At 46.6% G+C, this 14,060-nt stretch overlaps 1 protein-coding gene across 1 annotated transcript in view; it reads left to right on the forward strand.

The window, feature by feature from the left end:
• Positions 1-14,038, forward strand: part of LOC133070625 (core histone macro-H2A.2) — a 53,222-nt gene extending 39,184 nt beyond the window's left edge. Inside the window, exons 5-9 of the mRNA XM_061163013.1 lie at positions 422-532; positions 1,910-2,009; positions 5,281-5,370; positions 11,522-11,696; positions 13,287-14,038. Coding sequence (XP_061018996.1) covers positions 422-532; positions 1,910-2,009; positions 5,281-5,370; positions 11,522-11,696; positions 13,287-13,452 — 642 coding nt within the window. The 3' untranslated portion in view covers positions 13,453-14,038. The remainder of the gene's footprint in view (positions 1-421; positions 533-1,909; positions 2,010-5,280; positions 5,371-11,521; positions 11,697-13,286) is intronic.
• The last annotated feature ends 22 nt before the right edge of the window (positions 14,039-14,060 follow it).

Consider the following 14,060-nt stretch of genomic DNA (forward strand, 5'->3'; position numbering starts at 1 on the left):
AGCACTGCCCTGCGGGTTGCAAGTTTTCATTCCTCGGACCTCTGTGATGACTAAAAAGATGACAAAAGAGTTCATTTCTCGGCTGCTGTGCCCCAGGGAGTCCTGGGGAGAAGGGAGATTGAACAGTGTACTATGAATGACCCCAGCCTCCATAAGGTGCAGGTGTTGAAAAGAGCAAGAATAACATACCTGTGTCCAGGTTTGAGTAAGGACTGTGGATGCATAAGAATCCCTTAAATATACTTTATTTCTTGCAGTATGCTTTTTTTCCCCATATTGGTATCCCTTGCTTCCCTCCATCAAAAACACCTGGCCACTTCCTTTTATATCCAGTGGGGTGGTAACCAAGGGGAAGACTTAAAAGCTACTTTGGGCTTTTTCCGGATGATTTCTCATCTGTCCTTCTGATTTCTACCAACAGTCCAAACCAAAGGACAGCGATAAAGAAGGGACTTCAAATTCCACCTCTGAAGATGGGCCAGGGGATGGATTCACTATCCTGTCTTCTAAGAGCCTTGTTCTAGGGCAGAAGGTAATAAAGAAAGTTGTAATATGCTGTCATAAAGCACTACTGTTTACAAGCAATGATGCCACCTTCATCCATTCCTTCCCTGATACAACTTTCACTCTGGTCTTGTATTCATTTTTAAACTAAAAGGCTATGGCAATGTCTGCATTGTGAGGATAAACAAGCTCTTTAGTGCTGAGAATTCTTTATGCTGACATTGGCCAGCCAGTGGATCTTTCTGCTCAGTATCTTCCTGCTTCCCATGTCCCAGTTATTCCTGTGCTCACTGAAAAAATCCATAGCTAACTTTCTCAACCAGCCTTTGGGAGGCCTGCTTTACATGGTGTGATGTAATTTATCATAGAAAGAAAATAGAAAGATATGTCCCCTGAATATCCCTGGTGTTAGAAGTGAATTATTTGCCAATAATTCAGTCTGCTTGCCTTTCTAGGCTGCAGAAAGAAAACAAACTGGGTTATACATTTGAATAGTTTTCAGCAGCACAACAGCAGCCCCTGCCAAACATGCAGATAATTCATTCCCACAAGCATAACAGACAATTTATCTACTAAGTCAACTGGGGCTGCAATAAGACACGTGTGGAAAGAGTCAGTTAATCATATCTCAGGTAGCGAATGTTTGCAGCCTGACAGTGGTGGAACCTCTTTTGAAGCCATTGGCAAGAGCATGTTTTGAGAAGCGCATCAAAGTGGCGGGTTCCTAATTTATCACTGATGAAAGCAGGGGAGCAAAAGGTGGAAGTTATGTCTGCTCTAGGGGCTATCCGTGGTTATGAGATGATTCGCTTTCTCTCACTTAAATAGGGGAGCAAGAAGTTCTTGCTCAGGTGGGGAGATGATGGAGAATGGTTTCCATTCCACTCAGTTCATGCCCCTAGGACAGCATTTCACAAGTGTGGCTCCAGGGTCCCCAAAAGACAAGGTGGCCATATGTAGGCAGGTCAGAATCCCGGAGCCCATCACTTCTCTCCCACAGAAGTGGTTGGCTTTGCGTCCCTGCCCCCAGAGGTCTGTGCTGCTCTGAAAAGAATGCCGGGAACTGGGTAGCTTCTTGCAGGAGCTACTCAGAAACTACACCATCAAACACCAAGACCACCCAGACGAGAAATGAGGGCATAATCTATAGGGAGAAGAAAAGGAAGGGAGGTCCCATTCCTGTTCCTGGAAGGGGAGGCAGATTTGTTGCATGCTGCTAACCTCAGGGTGGACATCAAATCCTCTGAGCTCAAAAGAGCCTACTGAAACCACACACCCGGGAAACTTGAGATGGTCGCTCCATGTAGAGCCCTTTCTGTTGGCAGCCAGTGAAAGAATGCACAGATGTGAAGGTTTTCCATAGGACTTATCTCACCCAACTCTCCATCTTCTCTTCCCAATGCAGCTGTCTTTGACCCAGAGTGACATCAGCCATATTGGCTCCATGAGAGTGGAGGGCATCGTCCACCCAACCACAGCCGAAATTGACCTCAAGGAAGATATAGGTAAGACTTCTGAGACTTCAGGAGAAGTGCCTTAGAATAGCCACTGTTCTGGCAAGTTCTCGTGAGGCCAGTCTCTGCTTGGTGGACCCTGTCAATCAAACTCTGCCTTTGTGTTTAACTGAACAGCATTAAAGTATTGGGACGTCCCTGGGGCCTCAGACGGTAAAGAATCTGCCTGCAATGCCGGAGACTGAAGTTTGACCCAGGGATCAAAAATTAATTTTTTTAATATGCACATATTTTTTAAATTTTTATTGAAGTGTTATACAAAAACAGATCATTAGTGCACAGCTTGATGAATAAAACTGTGTGACCAGCATCGTGATCATGAAACAGAACCTTGCCAGCACCCCTCAAGGCCCCTTCATCCCTCGTCCCAGGACCATTCTCTCCGAGGGTAACCACTGTAATGTCCTGTTTTATTTTGTTTTGTTTTGTTTTTTTGTGGCTGCGCTGTACGGCATGCAGGATCTTAGTTCCCCCACCAGGGATTGAACCCATGCCCCCTACAGTGGAAGCACAGAGTCTTAACCACTGGGCCACCAGGGAAGTCCCTACCACTCTCCTGTCTTCTAATAGCATAGAGGGGTCTCATCTGTTTTAGATTTTATGTAAGTCATGCAGTATGTCTCCTTTTGTGTCTGGCTCCTTTAGCTCAACTTTGTGAAATCCAAGCATGTTGTTGAGCATGGTTGTAGTTCATTCATTTTCTTTACTGTGCAGTGTTCCGTTGTAGGAATATAAGAGTTTGTTGATCCAGTGTAGCCCTGGTGGCGTTGGGGCCGTTTCCAATGTGGGCTGTAATGAGTAGTGTTACTCTAAATGTTGTTGTGCTTGTTTTGGGTAAACCTGTACATATATTTTAAGCTGCAGTATTGAGAACACCACTGGTAAAAAGGAAATTGACATCTGGAGCAAGTTAGGCTGTCTGTAAGGCTATACACTGAATTATTTCACCAGTGGATTGCCACGTGTCCCACCAGTGGTACCAGGCTAGGTGGAGGAACCTGGGAAGGTAAGCTTCCAGACACTAGAAATAATAAGGTGGCAACTAAATGGTTACCATCTCACCCATTTTTACAAGACAGAAATGAGTAAAGAAAGGGTTTTGTTCCTGGGATACAGGGCTTGCTCCTGAGGTAGGTGATTTGGTGTGAATACTAGTAGCTCAGCCCTGGATGGCGGCACCAGGGGCCCCAGGCTGCCAGGCTCACCTGTGTGTCCCCCTTGGCATCAGAGGCCACTTGCTTTGCTGAAATGGAGATACGATAGCACTGCGTGGGGGAAAACACAAAAAACAAACAACAAAAGCTAGTATTACAGAGAAACAGGATTTCTCTTGCACACAGAGATGGTGAAAACTCCTCCACTCCCCAAACCCAGCCCAGGCTCTACCAAGGGCCCTCAACTCACTGCATTTGGAAAGACTCCCCCTAGTGGCTTAATCTTGAGCTCTGCCTTAAGTGTGTTCTAGTGGCTCAGTTGGTAAAGAATCTCCCTGCAATGCAGGAGACCCTGGTTTGATCCCTGAGTTGGGAAGATCCCCTGGAGAAGGGAATGGCAACCCACTCCAGGATTCTTGCCCGGAGAATTCCATGAACCGAGGAGCCTAGCGGGCTACTGTCCATGGTGTCACAAAGAATCAGACACAACTGGGCGATTAACACTTTCACTCTAAGTGTGTCCTAGCTTCTCACAAACAAAATAAGTTTATGTTTTAAAGTTTTACCTTCTTTTTCATTTCTACAGTATTTGCATTTTTATATCAGGAAAACAATAAAGATAGCTCTATTTTTTAAGTGGTGGGTAATAGTAGAATAGAAAAAACACTAGAATTGGAACAAAAACTCAAGGTCAGGTCCCAAACCCAGTAGAGGTTCTGAGTCCTTAATTTTTTAAAAAGATCATTAAGAGTTCATGTCACTGAGACTGCTTAATGAACAAATCAACCCCTAAAAAGGTCCTTTGAAGAGTTTGTGTCAATTGCCAACAATATAACTTGTACCACTGACTTACTTTGATAGTACTCGTAAAGGTATAACTTCTTCTCCCATTTTATTCCTCTCCTGTTTTTTCTTATGCTTCCTTTTTGCTTTCAAGAGGGATCAGTCTTTTATATCTCCAGTATGCTTTTCCTCTACAGTGGAGACTTCTTATTCTAAATGAAATACCAAGTTAAGAAATAAAGACCTAAGTTGAAAAAAAGAAAACCTTATTTATCAAACCCTAAACCTTAAAGTTATAAATACCTTTGTTTTCTTTGCAGACTTTTTTTCTTTTTTTTTTTTTTTGGCCACACCATGGGCCTCGGCAGTGAAAGTGCCAAGCCCTAACCACGGGACCACCGTGTAATTCCCTCTTTGCAAACTTCTGAGGCTTCTTTTTTATTGTTGTCTTTCTGGGCCATTTTTTAAATTTCTAATTTGGGAGTGAAGCATTCTGCATCTTCAGAGAAGCTTCTTTTCCTCTTCCCTGTTCTGACTAAAGGTCCTAGACCTACCTCAATAGCTTCTGCTTCTTGTGCTCTTGTTTCACATTCCACAAAGGCAAACCCCTTTGACTCTCCAGGAGACTTATAATGTGGTACAGTTACGGAAACAACATTACTGTATTTATTCTTTCAATCCAGCTGTGACTAACATTTTGGGGAAATAATTCCTATGATACATTAGAAGCAATAGTAAGTGAAATAAAATATTAAGTAATTCTTTAAAAGAAAAAAGTTTGCTAGAATCTAAGGAATGTTGGATAGAAGCACAGGGACCCCTGCCACCAGTGATCACTGGCAACCAGGATTTAATTTTTTAATTTTTAAGGTTTATTTATTTATTTTTGGCTGTTCGAGGTCTTTGTTGCTGCATGAGAGCTTTCTCTAGTTGCAGAGAGTGGTGGCTACCCTCTAGCTGGGGCACACGGAGTTCTCACTGCAGTGGCTCTCTTGTTACAGAGCACAGGTTCTAGACGCACAGGCTTCAGCAGTTGCGGCTCACCACCTCTAGAGCACTGGCTCAGTAGTTGTGGCTCATAAGTTTAGTTGTCACGCAGCATGTGGGATCTTCCCGGACCAGGGACTGAACCCTTGTCCCCTGCTTTGGCAGGCAGGATTTTAAGTGCTGGACCACCAGGGAAGCCCCATAACCAGGATTTAATTGCAAAAGTTGATTCCTACTTTCTGAGCACTTTTTTAAGACCTAGCAAAACTGTCAACCAGTGTAAATTAATGGCTTTGAAAAGGACAACCACAATGGCTTTCCGCTATTGTCCTTCACAGGTAAGGCCTTGGAAAAGGCTGGGGGCAAGGAGTTCTTGGAAACAGTAAAGGAGCTTCGCAAGTCCCAGGGCCCTTTGGAAGTAGCTGAAGGTAAGTGTGGAATTGGGTCATGTCCCCAACCACCTTCCCCTCTAGCAGGGCATGCTTCACACACATTCACTTCACAGAGCAAAACAGGCCACAACCAATCAGGAAGGTATTTTAGCATCTCTCAGATAATCAGAGCAGGCCCACATAGATCATTTCATACACCATGGGGACTATAAAGTGTCTGGATAGTTCGGGCCAATTTGCATCATCAGCTCACCCAAAAATGGTCTAGAATGGTTGGGTAACTTTCTGTGTGTGCAGAAAATACATGACAGAATTTACCATTGTGACCTTTAAACCTGTACAGTGCGGTGGCATTAAGTATCCTCAGTGCTGCTTCTCTGTCATCACTACCTAGTTCCCAGAACTTTTTATCACCTTCTGTAGAAACTCCACTTGGATTAAGTAGTCACATCCCTCCCCCAGACACTGACAACTACCAGTCTGCCTTCTCTTTCTATAGATTTGCCTCTTCTGGATATTTTATATAAATTGAATCGTATAATATGTGATCTTTTGAGTCTGGCTTCTTTCACTTAAAATGTTTCGAGTCTCATCCATACTGTAACTTGTATCAGTGCTTCATTCCTTTTTAGGGCTGAATTCATTTGTTTATCCATTCATCACTTGTGTTATTTCCACCTTTGGCTTCTGTGACTAGTTCCTCTGAACACCTGTGCACAGGTTTTTGTTTGTTTGAACACTTACTTTCAAAGGTAACTTTTTGACAAGTGGGTCCGACTTCAGATCCGTGTTCACACCTACCTCCAGGGACATCTAGTTGGTGCCAAGTTCTGCCCTGGGGTGGGGGCTCCAAGGACAAAGAAAACCCACTCCTGTCCTCCAGCACTGGACAGTCGAGAAGGAGAGACAGACACATAAGTGGGGTACAGAGAGAGAGCCATACTCTCTGCTTGGGGAGTTGGGGGAGTACCAGTGAGGATGCAAGATCTACTTGGGGGCAAGGACATTGTGGGCAGTAGGGAACAGTGTGTGAGAAGGCAAGGTCAGGAGCTGCAGGGAGGAGATGAGCAGCAGCCAGAGGTGAGCCTGGCCCTCGAGCTGTGCTAATGGTGTGGATTTGACTCTATGTAGACTAAGAGAGGTAACTTTGAAAATAGAAGCTGGGGAATGTCATGATCAGATTTGACTGCAAGAAAAGTTATAGGGCTACTGATCAAGAAAGAATGTGTGTCCTCACTTTACAGTCTGCACATACCTCTCGTCATATAATAGATAGAATTTCCTTTTTAAAATTTTGAGACATTGGACTTCCCTCATAGTCCAGTGGCTAAGAATCTGCCTCCAGTGCAAGAGGCATGGGTTCAATCCCTAGTCCGGGAGGATCCCACATGCCATGGAGCAACTAAGCCCTAGTGCTACAACTATCGAGCCTGTGCGCTGCAACAAGAGAAGCCACTGCAGTGAGAAGCAGGTGCACCATAATGAAGCATAGCCCTTGCTCACCACAACTAGAGAAAGCCCTCACACAGCAACAAAGACCCAGCACAGCCAAAAAGAAATAAAAATTTTAAGACAGAGGCACGCTGACATAAAACATAAGCATCCATGTAGACAGAGATAGGAGAGCTGCAAGCAGCAGCAGTGAGGGGACGTGGGAGCTGGGCTGCAGTTCTGGTAATATGGAGAGAAATCAGGAGGTCGCCTCTTAACTGCTGATGGAACCAGAGTCACCTCACACTTGGAAGGGATGCGAGCCAGGCTCCCTGGTGAGAGAAAGGGCTGGATGAAACTTCCAGCCCTTACAGGAAGCCAAGGTTCTGACCAACACCTTGGGCTCTGGCTTGTGTGAAATCCATTTTCTAGAGTAGCAGAAGTGCAGAGAGCCCCTCACCCAAGCCCAGGACCACGTCACCCACCAGCTGAGTGCCTGCATCTACCCCATCCCTTGTATAACCCTGAGACAGAGCCCTGAATCGTCTGTGTAAGAAAGGATCCTAACTGGGGTCTTGGGGAAGCACCTGCAAACTGCCTGATAGGATGGGAAGGAGAGAGAAACAGCTTCTCTACATAAAACGAGAGCCTCCAACATGCTTCTAACCAGTTCCAGAGGTAAGAAATAGGAGGTAGAGAAGCAGTATGTAAAAAGATGAAGGGACTTCCCTAGCAGTCCAGTGGTTAAGACTCCATGCTTCCACTGCAAGGTCACAGGTTCAATCTCTGGTCAGGGAACTAGGATCTTGTATCACGGGCCAAAAAGTTTAGAAAAATTAATAATTAATAAAAAGATGAAGAGTTACAAACTACTATGTGTGAAATAAATAAACTACAAGGATATATTGTACAGCACAGGGAATACAGCTAATATAGCCAGTATTTTATCATAATGTTAAATGAAGTATAATCTATAAAAATTCTAAAGGACTATGTTGCACAACTGAAGCTAGTATGTTATAAATCAACTATACCTCAATTTAAAAGAAAAAAAAAGAAAAAAGATCTTGACTGAGAATTTTCCAGAATGAAACCCTTGAGTCTTCAGGTTGAAAACATTGAGTATATTTAAAAAATCAAAATAAATCCAAAATCTGGCCTATCCTGGTAGCATTTCCAAAAATCAAGAGAAACCTGAAAAGCAGCCTAAGGACAGGCAGGGCATTTGTAAAGATGGTTCTCCTGCCAGCAGACTTGTCAGCAACAAAAGATGCTTGGAGACAGAAGTGTCTTCAGAGCACCAAGGGGGAAAACTGTGCACTAAGAAGTTCACATGTTATTTGTTATTATTCAACAGGGAGGGTAAAAGGTGCGGAATTTCAGATAGCAAAAGTTGAGAGTCAGAGGTCCACAGACTCTTGCTGAAAGGACCCCAGAAGCCTCAGAAGCCTCACAGGGAGAAACAGAAGTGAATCCAGAAGGAAGGAGAGGGGTGCGGGAAACAAGCTTGAGCTAAGAAAGCAGACACATCTGTACATGGCCCCGGGGCCAAACAGGAGTTATCTCCCTGGGAATAAGAGTTTCGTGTGGGTGCATCTGGAAAAGGGGAGATAGTTCATCAGGGTCTAAATTAGGCCATATTTCATTCAGTTTCAAAACACCATCACTTGTAAGATATGTCCTTATTGTAAGAAAGAATACATTTCCAAGATGGAGTGGCCAGTGGGAGACCCCACACAAAGCCTGGGCACCTTCAGTGTAACAGAAAGCAAAACATGGACCCACCATGCAGAAAGGGCAGCCAATACCTGTCTTGACCTTGGCATTGGGTAGACCAATGGGGAAAAGCCTCACTAGGGAATTTAAGCCACATGCTGGTACTCCTGTGGATTTGCGCGGTGGCCCCAAAACCTCAATTGGAAAGGTTAGTGGGACGTGACCCGGGTATGGTAGAGTCCCCAGATGACATAGAAGCAAATGCAACTTCCCTGTGGAAGAACTCATCTCGGTCCAAGCCCACAGCGATTATAAATGCGTCCAGATTCCAGCCGGGAAGCTGGATGGGAGAGGGGTGGGACATGGTGGTGGAAGTCAAGCAGATGAGCCTAGGGTGAGGCAAGTCAGAGGAAGCCAACAGGTGGTTCCAGCGACAGAGACAGAGGAAGGGGGATTGGCTTTGGGCGTGAGCAATGGCTCATGGGCACCTGTTGGACCTGGGGCTCCAGCAAGGTCACTGGCAAGCAGCTGATGAAAACTGCGGACAAAAATGGCTTGTGGGAGCCAGGGCCAAGCGGCAGCACAGAGAAGAGTACCAGGCCTGGGTGGACAGGAGGAGGAGGGGCTGCTGCAGGAAACTGAGGCAGGAGGGAAAGCACAGAGTCATGGAGACCAAGGATTAGCTGTCGCAGCAGCCTCCCAGCAGGACAAGGGGCCACCCTGCCATCCGCTTGATGGTGGTGACTCTGAAAAGGTGTTGGGCTCCCCTAAGGAAGGTCCTAGAGGCTCCTTGCAGCCGCTCTGCCATCTCAGAGCATGGTCCTCACCAAGTGAAGGTGATTCACCAGGGGACATCACATCTCATAAAAAGTATTAGTAGATGTTTCTACCAAATATCAGGGTCCCAAGCCCCAAGATCACTTGACCTTCACCTTGGCACCTCTAGAGAACACTAAACATTACAACTACAAGCGGAGGTTTCCATTTCCAGTTGCCATGGAAATGCTTTGTTTTGGGCTGACCTGCTATCATGGACTACCTTCAAAATCTAGTGTAGAGACTTCTCTGACGGTCCCCACTGCAGCGAGCCTGGGTTCAATCCCTGGTGGGGGAACTAAGATCCCACATGCCATATAGCACGGACCAAAAACACCAAAGAAACAAACAACAATAACAAAAAAAAAAAACGTGTAAATAGAGAGTGTCAGAGAGGATGAGAAGGCATGCCATTTTTTCTTGTTTCACTTAACACTACCATTAGGGGTACATTTCTCTTATTTAAAATGACTTTTAACATTAAAAAGAGTATTATTCAGCTGGTAACATGATCATATTTTAAACATATAGAAAATAAATCAACCTTTATTTTGTAAGGAGCTGGTTTGTAAGGAACTGAAATCTCCCCAGCATATAAGAACAGTGAGGGCCTCAGGGAAGTTGCCCCAAGCAGGCAGTGCCAATCCCCATGATACTGGGTTCCCTTGAACCACAAGGCCAATGGGAACATTCTGCTTCTGGTGTACAAATGTACATGGTCGGAGAGTCAACCAGTCATGCCCGCTGCTGCCTCAGTATTTATATCGACTGATTCCTTAACTCACTCCTTCACTAATCAGACGCTTGGCACCAGCCTGGGCACTGGGAAGGCAGGGCGTTCACAGCTGTAGCCGACAGGCGGGGGACACCCCTTGCGTTTGTCGCCACCCACCCTGGCCTCTGCAGCACTGTGAATGGACATCACTAGGAAACACAGCTCGTGTACTGGGTGTGCATCATACATTCCAAATAAGTCTTTCAAACCAACCCCACACGCTGCTCTGGAATGTAGCAGGCATATATTTGTTAGAAACGCTGCCATAGCAGCGTGACCTGCCCGAAGTCCCCCAGTCTCCCAGAGCCTGGCCACTGCAGGAGGGTGGAGGACCTTTGCTAAATCTGGTTCCTTGAGTGGCACAGAGCCCCAGCTCCACAAGGTGGGTGGCTTAGAGGCAAGCAGCAGGTGGCTATAGCCACGGACACCACCAAGGGGCCAGAGAGTGGCCAGTGGATCAGACCCAGCCACTCCTTTGGAGATTAGTGGCCACAGGGACTTAACCTGGAACTCCTCAATATCAGCTCTGGCCCTGACAGGAAAGAGGTTATAGGGAGTATGACCTGAAATTATGAGACCAAGCAGGCGTAATCTAACTTCACAACCTGTTGTGAACACCTGCTCCCTGCAGGCTCCTCAGGTATACAGAGATGATCAAAAGACAGTCCCTGTCCAAGGAGCTGTACAACATAGTAGAGTGGTTCTCAGTTTATGGAGGGTCCTCAAATCACCAAGCACAAGGCCTGCATGAGACTTACCAAGTCAGGATCTCAGATGGGGAGAAGAGAGAGGGCTTGTCCATTTTTAATAAGCCATTGTATTAGTTTCCTATCACTAGAAACTATTACAGACCTGCACAAATTAGCACAAACTTGGTAGCATCAAACAACACAAATGTATTGTCTTAGCTCTCTGGACATCAGAAGGCTGCAGTGAGTCTTAAGAAACTAAATTCAAGGTGCTGGCAGGGCTGGCTCCTTCTTAAAGCAGCTGTTCCTTGCCCCTTCCAGCTTCCGTTTGTACTAAGTTATTTCAGTCATGTCTGACACTGTGACTCTATGGACTGTAGCCCGCCAGGCTCCTCTGTCCTTGGGATTCTCCAGGCAAGAATACTGAAGTGGGTTGCCATTTCCTCCTCCAGAGGATCTTCCCGACTTAGGGATCGAACCCACGTCTCCTGCATTGGCAGGCAGATTCTCTACCACTGCACACTACTACCTGAGAAGCCCCATAGCTTTGATTAGGAGGCCAGAAGGCAGACCATGTGAACATCTGTGGCACATTGTCACATCTGTTTTCACTGTTTACCCGAAGCTTGTGCCAACTGTCAAAAGCAATTCTGACACGGCTCTTCCTCTCCTAAGGAGGACACAGGAGATTCAGCCTAACCCCCTGGCTTAAGGTGAAGACATAGGAAATAACCTATGGCATTTCTTTCTCCTGTCCCAGCCGCCGTCAGCCAGTCGAGCGGACTTGCAGCCAAATTTGTCATCCACTGTCACATCCCGCAGTGGGGCTCTGACAAATGTGAAGAACAGCTTGAAGAGACCATCAAAAATTGCCTCTCGGCAGCAGAGGACAAGAAGCTGAAGTCAGTGGCATTCCCGCCCTTCCCCAGTGGCAGGTGAGATGTTCTCTTCTGGGCAGGCAGCGGGGATGCTGGGTCACTTCATGCAGCCTTCTTCCTGGGAGCCAGCTAGCCCCCACATGGTCACATCCAGCGTGGCCATCCCAGAGGACAAAACCAAGGACTGCCAGTGGACGCCAAGCACTTTGACCAGGCGACAGAGTAAGAAACAGTTTCCCTCGTTCGAAACACACAGAGAAAGGTAGCTTCCAGGAGGAATGGGGGGCAGAGTTCCTTTTTGAGAGCTGGGTTCAAAGTCCACGTGCTCACCAGCTGTCCCCGTCTAGAACACAAACTGGGAAACACCAGGCTCAAAGGCGCTTGCTTCTCAAAGCGTGGTCCACCGACCAGCAGCAGGGAGCCCACAGAGTTAGGATGCAGATCTCAGAACCCCCAGGGGACCCCATGCTGCCCTGGGGCTGGGCGAGCCCTGCAGCAGAGGCTGGAGAAGTGAGAGGTCCTCATCAAGAACTTGCTTTCAGGGGTTGGAGAAATGATTGCTGTCTCTGCCACAGACCCCAACGGGGCGTGGGAGCAATATTTCAGGTAAATAATGAGGCTGTCTGTCCTCACATGTAGCATGGCCTCTCCCCTCACACTTACAGCCAGAGGGAGTTATTGCTTTAATTTTGAACACCCTCTCGAGAGAGAGTCCTCCATAGCGAAGATAATGATTTACAGTCTGAAGATGTTACAGCCGAGTCACAGCGGAAGGTGGAGAGGGAAGGAATGAGGCTTAGCTTCCTGACACAATTCTATCTCAACCTAAGCGGGCAGTGCTGGGTCTCCATAGCCTGGCCCGGAGGCGCTGCGGATGGAATTCTCTGCATACAACTGCAACCACTCACCGGGAAGTCCTGGGCTGGGACGTGACAGCTGACGGAGAAGAATTTTTATTAGGCCAGCCCATCCCAGACCCACCCAAGGGGGCCAAGGTTTCACCACGATGGTTGTGTCCCTGGCAGACAGCTCTCCTGTGGCATGCTTGACAGCTTGACAGCTCTCCTGGGGCTTGGGGCCCTGCCCAGAATCGTCACTGCTGAAATTGCATTGGCATATCCACATGGGTTAGTGAGAGGAAGGTGAAATGCATGAAACAGGAATTAATGAAGATGTGCCTCTTTTGAGCATACATTTGTGCCCTTTAATAAACAATCTGTTTAGCATGGAAACCAGTTTTGAGGGAGCTAATAAAAACTATACAGGCTTTCTGCAAGATCAGGTATTTTAAATCCTGAGTTTGTATTCTTTAAAGCTAAGCCAGACTTGAGTCAGGCCACATAGATTCAACCACGGGGCTCCTCACCAGCCAGCCCTAAAACCATGGTGCCTCTCTGAGCCAAGGTGGCACCTGTAAAGTGGGGACAGTGACCCCTGCCTGTCTCCTTCCCAGGCTGTCCCTCTTCTGGGGTCAAAAGAGATTGTGTGTGGACCCCCCTGCACACAGTAAGACCTTGAGTGACAGGAACAAGGGCCTGGTGCCGAGATAAGAAGGAATCACGTCGCCCCGACCCCGGGCTGAGGGCAGAGTTCCTTCATGGGCCCCAGAACCAAAGTGACATTGGCTCCTCTTTCCCTTTGGCACAGAAACTGCTTCCCCAAACAGACAGCAGCCCAGGTGACCCTCAAAGCCATCTCGGCCCACTTTGATGACTCGAGCGCATCCTCGCTGAAGAACGTCTACTTCCTCCTCTTCGACAGCGAGAGCATCGGTATCTACGTACAGGAGATGGCCAAGCTTGATGCCAAGTAGCCGCCCTGCGCCCACAGGCGGCCACCACACTCACCAACGGGAATCAGGAGGATCAGAGTCACAGGAGCGGGGTTTTATCTTTACAAGGAGAGAGGAAGGGTGACGGCAGGGGAGCAGAGGGCAGCTGAAAGGGAAGCGGGTAGCAGGAGCTGCAGGAGCAGGCCCTGCCCGTGGGAAGAGCCCTCTGCATTTCTATTATTTTATATTCTCGTTAAAAAAGAGCCTCAGTCCATAATTAACCAGGTCTCCACCAGGGTTTTCTTTCTATGTGTTTTCTTCCTGTTGTTTTAGAACTTTTTAAAAAAAAAAAACAAAAAAAAAAAAACAGACTTTGTTTAGATTTATAGCATTGACTTTTACACACACACAAAATCTTTTCAAAATTCTTAAAATCTTCTGTTTCTCCTTTTTTTGCAAGGGAAGAGGGCAGAAAAAAAAAAGTGACTTGGGCTTTGTTGGCTGTCTGTATTCAGTGATGGGAGAGAAGAAAATTAGAAAGGCATCTCACTGGTGCTTTTCTTTTCTGTCTTAGTGCCCCCACCTTTAACCCTATAATATCTGTAACTACTCTTAAAAAGATTTTGCTTCAGGCTTTTTTTTTGTTTTGT

Source organism: Dama dama, chromosome 15 (assembly GCF_033118175.1).
Source record: "Dama dama isolate Ldn47 chromosome 15, ASM3311817v1, whole genome shotgun sequence".
In the NCBI taxonomy this organism is placed as follows: Eukaryota; Metazoa; Chordata; class Mammalia; order Artiodactyla; family Cervidae; genus Dama; species Dama dama.